Here is a 7,652-nt window from a genome sequence, read left to right on the forward strand (position 1 = left end):
GGCAGGGGCAGGGGCAGGACCCGGTCCCGGTCCCGGTGGTGCTGACTACGTCCTCCAGCGAAGGAGACCGCTAAAAATATTCCCGCTTTGTTTGTTTTTCTTTCTTTCAAGGTTCACGATGTTGACGGCTACGTTCTTGGCTGGTCTCATTCTTATTACAGTACATTCGCAGGAAACTGAGGAAACCATAACATACACGGTAAGGTTTAATAGAGTTCGAGATAATTACTGCTTTGCAGGGATTCTTTTCTAAATGACCCTTAAGAAAAACCAAATTTCTTGCCAATGTATAGCATGCAATACGAAGTACTTTGCGTTCGAATGTTAACCATAAAATAAGCTGTTCCTGCTCTGAAACAATGTTTTAAAGTTGAAGCTGACAAGTTTGAGCAAAATAGGCTACAACTGCCTGTTTGGAAAAGCTTGTCTATGTATTGAGCTTGATGATCTGAACAAAATTGTGAGGTTCTAGTATTTTTTTTAACCCACTTTCATAAAGACAGGGTCCCTAGGACCTTCACTTGATATATATGGAATTTGACAGATAATTAGGTCAAACATTCTGTTGTGTTTTCTTTTGGATATTTCAAGCTGGTTTTAACAAAATGTAAGTGCTTCAAAATTCAGTGCTTTTAATGAAGCATCTAAGTCCTGGAGTGATCATAGGACTGTTCGTTTCTGAGCTGGTTTTGCATGGCTTGATAAAATCATACAGGAATACTGGAAATAGCTTCTGCTTGTAACCAAGGGATAGAGTAAGAGATTTAAAGGCCTTTTTGTAAGGCTTTTTTTTTTTTTTTTTTTTTTTTATCTGCTTGTGTTCAGTCTTTGGCTTGCATAATGCATAGAAGGAGTGGCAATTACATCGGCTTGGGCTGGGGAAAAACCCGCATTTTCACATCTGATTACAGTTGTAATCCCTGCAACTTGCTTCATATGGGTGGACCTCTGAATCTGTGTACAGACATTAGCGCAATGCCACACAAGCAGAAAATTCTGCACACATGCAAAAAGTTAGAGAACCACAGCCAAAGACGGAGATTGTGTCTTATACAAGTAATCCCACTGAAGTCAGTGGGATGGCTCAAGCAAGTAAATATTGCAGAGTTGGACCTTATTGTAGAAGATGGGGCTTAAAGAAGCCTCAAGTGAGCATCAGGAAGTCAGTCATAAAACTCTTCAACACTGGGCTTTAGAAGCAATAGATTTTTGAAGGTCGAGAGTACCTCTGTTTAGAGGCTTCTGTCATTTTTAAGTCCCTGTATAGAAGTGGAAACTGAAGATCTAAGTACCTTTTGAAAATCCAGGGTAACGTAAGGATCCCACCCACTTCCTTTTCTGCATTTATTACATGTTCTTTTTAAAATATTAAGTAGCATTTTCTGATAAGCCTACGTAGTTCTGTTTATACCAATGGAAAATTTCTAGCATGTGTATATGACTTGGGTTCCTATACTCCATTTTCAAAGAGGTCTTAGCATTTAGGTGCTTTAGTGATCGTTAGACTCTAATCGTGTAAAACTGTTTAACAAAAAAACTTTGCATTTGGAAATTTTACTCTTGGGATGCTACTCTTTCTCACGCGTACATTGTATTCATTTAGGGCCAAATCCTTTTCTATTGTAAAAGTCCTTTCAGCTGCAGTAATAGATGGCCTTGGCTCCTTACAGTTAAGTAGACAGTACTCCTGTTGTGCATGAACAGGAATTGGGTGATTCAGTAAATGCATGAATTAGCTGTTTTCCTTTGGGTTTGCATTTTCATAGCTACAGTAACTTTGGTGTTATCAATCCAGCATGTAGTCATTCCTTTAGAGACTGAGAATTGTAGTACGATTTGCTGTCCACTTACCCCTTTGGAAGAAAAAGCCTCCAAAGTTACAACTCGCTGCCACGTGTGGCGGATTGCTGGTGTTACCTGCAAACGAAGAAAGTATTTTCAATCCTGTTGCTGAGTCAGTGTCCGTTAGTAACAAGTTCCTCAAAACAACTTGAGGATAGTACACGGAAGAAGTGGATCTTGGCATCGGAAGGTCAAATGTGTCCCTTAGTTTCTCTGCAGCAGAGGAGTTGCAACAAGATTTAGCTTGCTTGACTGTGACTAATTACATTAGCCGACTGAATTATTTTTTTTCTACAGGGCCATTAAAGTAATATCCTAAGCAGCATAGGATGCATATGCACCTACACAGTACAGCTCAGTTGATTCACTGATATTTTAAATGTTTCCCGTAGTTGGTAGCATTGTGATACTTTGCTAATCAGTTTCTGAAACTGTCACCTGTCATTAAAATTACTGCCCTCTGGGCAATTTAGTGGTTTTGGGCAGAGGAATAATGAAGATGCCTACCAAACTGCAGGGCAGAATATTTAAAATTCTTCCTCAACGTACTAGTCTGCACTGATATGAATAGTTGCTGCGTATAGTCTTGTTTGAATTTTACAAAGTCTTATTTATGTAAGTAGTCCCGCTGTTATAAACTCTCGCAGTTTATTGTATGTCTCCCAGTATAAATTGTTCTTCCTAGACTGCAGTTCCTGGAGTCATGTGACTAAAAAGCATGTGAATGAATTCCCAGCTGTTATGGGAGCCTTCCCCATTGCTAGAGTGCTAATGGGAGAGAGGATGAAGTACGGGGGCACAGAGGCCCATTAGTCCCTCTGGCAAACCAGCCCTGGGAATGAAAGATGTTCACCTGTTGGAAGGCAGTGAACAAGATCAAAATTCAGAAAAACTTGCTGCTTTTTCATGCCGGTCAGCTCGGTCAATCCAAAGGTTCATCTATTCCAGGATTCAGCCAAGGACAGATGCTTTAAAACAGTGTATAGGAACAAGGCAAGGAAAAAGTGATGCTTTTCTCACTTTATTCCCCAGCCCCAATAAAACCCACCTACTCACAACAAACAATATCTTAGGAACTTCCTGAGATAGAGGCTCTCTCCGTATATACTTCTTGTTCCTGCACAGCAATGCTGTACCAATGGCCATTTTTCTAGCTCACCAAGGTATGCAAACACGGCATTTCCCTTAGTGTCAAACTTTGAGTTCATTGAAATATGCTTGATTATTTTTTCCAAAAATAAAAGTTAGGCTGCTTAGGATTTTTAATTTTTTTTTTCTCTATAGCAATGCACAGATGGCTATGAATGGGATCCTGTTAGGCAACGGTGCAAAGGTACAGTAAATAACTTTCGAAGGCAGACTTGCCATTGGTATTCTTTAATTATTAGCATTACACACCCTTGTTTCGCACAAGGAGCTGTGCTTGCATGTTTTATTAATTGTATTAATTGCGGAAGATTCGACTGTTAAAAGCATGACTTGTGTTGTTGCTAACCACAGATATTGATGAATGTGAAATAGTCCCAGATGCATGTAAAGGTGGGATGAAATGTGTTAACCACTATGGAGGATACCTCTGTCTACCTAGAACAGCACAAATTATTGTAAATGAGCGAGAAGAAGCAGCAGCTGAATCCACTAGTGGTCGAAACAACGTCATTCGACGGACTCCAGCTGATCCTCACCGTGCTCCTCCAAATCCAACGCATCAAATTCAGTGTGCAGCTGGGTATGAGCAAAGTGATCACAATGTGTGCCAAGGTAAGCAAGCTGCTGGATGTTTTACTTTCAGTATAATTGGAGTGTATGTGATAACAAATCTAGTGCCTGGAAAATGACAGCCTATAACTCCTGCATTTACTAGAATATATTGTTGCACTGTTAAACTGGACATGTACACGCTTGAGATATGTAAATAAAATACATGCATGTTGTTATCGTTCAAGGTAACAGAACTTGCAGTTTGTTGCAGCCTTACAGTCTGTTCCATCTGTTTCGGGCTAACAAGTAGAATTAATTCTGTTGTCTGCAGATCCTCAAAAAAACCCCTTAATGCAAGTGAGCAACTTTAGTCAAACGTTTTGTATTGTAGGAAGTATGTCCAGGAGAGGCAGTGCTTTGGAAAAAGTACACAACTCGGCAAGTCATATTACAGACAATTTCTAAGGATTTGCAAAGCTATGTATTTTTCAGTAAGTGAATGCTGAATGGAACAAAAAATAACCACCCTATGAACTTCTGCTTAGACCAGACTGTAATGCAGAATACAGTGTTTTTATTATGTATGAGGAATATTTCTCATGTAGTAGGAACCAAACATCTGAACAGCTTATGCTCTTCTGATCTCTATGGAAGTAGTTCTACGCGGACCCTGCCAGCTTACTTCCAGTCATAATCTAGCCAGTCTGTGGAACTATGGCAATGAAGAGCTTTCATCTGAGTGTACATACACCACGCACAGGGCCAAAATTCTCAGGGTATTAGCAATGTTAATTGTGTGTATTCAGGAACCAGACTCACAAGCGCTACTGTAAACTAAGACTGTTTCATTTATTATTTTATATAAATAGTTTACTCTTATACTTGCTGAAGTAACAAATGTTTCATCCACTGTTTTGTTTTCTTTCATAAAAATATATTCTACTCCTTGTTCACAAACTTGGTTTTCAAGCACATTAGTGGGATATGTGTGCAAACAGAGGGCAAAACTTGACCCCATGGTTCATCTTTTCCACTTTGTGGCCCATAACAGTATAATCATATAAAATAGTACTTGAGTGACTATAATCAGGGCAAGCTGTAATATACAGTGGTAGTTCCTTTCTCCCTGATATTCATGTATACAGAATGTTATTTATCACTAGTAAGTAAATTCCCTGTCATTCTGAAGCATAGTAATCATCATGGAGGCTGGATAAGTTATTTTTGTAGGCAAAGCCTCAGAGTTGCATTTCTGGCTTATCTGCTAGCGTTCAACATTTCTGTCACTCTAATTCAAGAATGTCAAGTAAAGAACCTACCGCAGGAGGTCAGTACCATGATCCCTTTAACCCTGAGCATTCACTTAGGGTTATCAAGGGAAAATCAATGACAAGGATGGCAAATGGTTCTGGTTGGTTTGTTTGTTTGTTTGTTTTTTCCCTTAGTTTAACCTAGCAAAATAGCAGGAGAACTAGGAACAGAATACTGGACTCTGTGTTTGATCTGGCACTTCCTCCTTCAGGTGATGCTGCGTTACTGTGGCTGGCACTCATCTTTGCTGGTGAATTGCAATAAACTGCTTCAACTTTAGTGCTTAACAACATTTTTTGTTTGATTAAAAAATGCAAGTAATGCAAAAAAACTCCCAAACGTGAACATCACTTTTCCTACAATGGCTTTAGGTGTATAAGTTGGGGATAGCGTAGGAAAATTTAACAGCGTGTAGTACCAGTACCTTATATTCCAAATAAAGGTTGAGAGTTAGGGTTAACTTAGAGACTGACAACTGGCTGAGGTTTTTGTTTTGTTGAGGAGAAGACTGGTGATGATACATTACTATTATTTTACTCTATGCTCTGGCTTCCTGAAACTTGCAGCTAAATATTTATATTTGGTTCACAAATCTTTGCTTAATTTATAACAACAACTAACTGTTGTTCTGTAGCAGAACTTTTTAACTAGCAGACACACAAACTATGGTGAAATCTTGGGGTTGACTGAATTGGAGTTTTGCTACTAATTTCCTGATGCCAAAATTTCAATCTAAATGCAGAAAGCATGGAAATATTAGTGTTTAAAAGCTGAAATGTATTGTACTGAATGAATTCCAGCTGGAAAAAGGGTAGCGGACAGTGTGCTTGAAAGAAAGGATGAAAGACTTCTGGAGCACTTAAAGCATGCATTCAACTTCATGATCTTCATGCTTTTCACTGCTGAAAATATCTTATAAAAGATAATCTTGATCAGCAATGGTCCCACTGTGGATTTATTTAATTATGGTTAAAAGACTTTGCTATGATAACTGCTTGAGGCTCCTAGGGAGTGTAACTTACACATATAGTCACACTTAAGCTTGTTTTATTGTTTAGTAAATCAAATATGAAGTCCAGCTCCTTCTAATTGTTTGCAGATGTATGACATTTTCCTTCCAGTCCAGCAGCACTAAGTATTTTATAACCAATGTGAAAGTGTGGAGATCTCTGTTTAAAACAATAACATGCTCTGAGGAGCTCTATTACTGACATCATACTAGAGTATGAGGGGCCTTCTGTTTTAATACAAATGTCCACTCCCTTTTTAAACATTGAATAGCGAGGGTATGGTAGGCCAAACACACTCACGGTGCTTTCTGTGCTTGGAATCAACATGCATAAATGACACTAGTCCTCTTGGGACTTCAAGAGCCTTCAGTGATGTGCTGAGCGTCATCGTTAGGTAAAGCATGATGCAGTGTGGCCAGATCCTACTTCTATTGACAGGAATGAGAAACATTCAGAGACGCATGATTCTCTGCACTTCTTAATCTACCAAAACATGGCTATGTGCCTGAGTTACAAAAGATACTTAATACCTCCTTAACTTCCAACCTGAAGAAAACAAGTGACAACTACAATATTTATCAGTGTTGAGAGTTTTCTGTCTGCAATGCATGCTGTTATTTATTAGAGACCATGTAGCACAGGGATAGCACAGATTGATAGCAAGGTTGATAGCAAAGCACACTGTCCTGCAGAAGACAACTCCACAGAAATGACTGCAGTTTCCTATGATAGACATCATTTTTATAACTGCCAGTGATCAGAAACATGTTCTTGTATAACTATGTTGATGTTAGAAGTGTGGGTAGCAAAAATTTCCTGGGAAGTTCTTAAGATACTGTACATGAGCACTAAGTGCCAGCAATCCCCAAAACTGATGGAAAGATGAGGAGGTTATTCCAGAGGAAGATCTCTTACATAGACAATTGGGAAAAGCAAAAAACAGAGTAAGAAATATTTTTAAGCAAAATACTGAGTTAGCTAATATTCACAGATGCTTTTTGCCTAGTAAAAGACATAAATAGCTGCAATGTTGCCTGCACCTAAGACTGAATTGTATTTCTACTGTGTTGTTAGGCTCTCCATGGTTTGAGTCTGCTCCTATTGAAGTCAAGAGAAAAATCACCCAATTAATTCAATTTTGTCAAATCCAGTCTGCAAGAAACTACTAGCTTTCCCTAGAATATTAATGACACTTGAATGAAAAAAGACCAAGCAAAGGTACCAAATAACGTGTAAACCTGAGAAGGGAAAATAATTATTATTTTTTTTGCCTTCCTATCATGCTGGCAATACAAGCCATAAAGTAAACAAACTTTTTTGCTCCTCAGGTAGGTTAGCTTCCTACATCTCTCTAGTCTCCTTGTACACCTTTGTGCTACTGTGACTGTAAAATACAGGGAGGAGAGAGGTTGTAATAAAAGATATCAATGCTTTCTTATATGGAAAAAAAAGAGACACATTTTCCAGATAGTTCTGCCTAAACTTAGTGGTCGTTGGTTGCTTTTTTCCTTCTCTGGGGGGGCAGGAAAGGAATGAACTTGTTTTCTGTGCTGTAGTTATTTTTCCCCTGCAAAATCATTTTAGGGATCTCATCAATGGTGGGAGTTAGGGGTTTTTTGGTTCAGTTTTCCGGTACTTTTCAAAGTAATTTACCATCTTCAATCTAGGCTTTTACCGCAAGAAGTTAACTTAGTGTAAATAAGTCAAATAAGCCTAAATTTTGCATCTCTAGATTCCTCTTTTTGTTTTTTTTCTTCTTTTTTAAGGAGGAAGGGACAAGGCGGAACA

At 38.6% G+C, this 7,652-nt stretch overlaps 1 protein-coding gene across 1 annotated transcript in view; it reads left to right on the forward strand.

Annotated features, from left to right (window-relative positions):
• Positions 1-118: 118 nt before the first annotated feature.
• The window catches only part of LOC104166060 (EGF-containing fibulin-like extracellular matrix protein 1), a gene marked incomplete at its 3' end in the record, with an annotated part of 39,279 nt that continues 31,745 nt past the window's right edge, over positions 119-7,652 (forward strand). Inside the window, exons 1-3 of the mRNA XM_009705867.1 lie at positions 119-199; positions 3,127-3,175; positions 3,343-3,603. Coding sequence (XP_009704169.1) covers positions 119-199; positions 3,127-3,175; positions 3,343-3,603 — 391 coding nt within the window. The remainder of the gene's footprint in view (positions 200-3,126; positions 3,176-3,342; positions 3,604-7,652) is intronic.

The sequence above is a fragment of the Cariama cristata genome, unplaced genomic scaffold (assembly GCF_000690535.1).
Source record: "Cariama cristata isolate BGI_N322 unplaced genomic scaffold, ASM69053v1 scaffold33438, whole genome shotgun sequence".
In the NCBI taxonomy this organism is placed as follows: domain Eukaryota; kingdom Metazoa; phylum Chordata; class Aves; order Cariamiformes; family Cariamidae; genus Cariama; species Cariama cristata.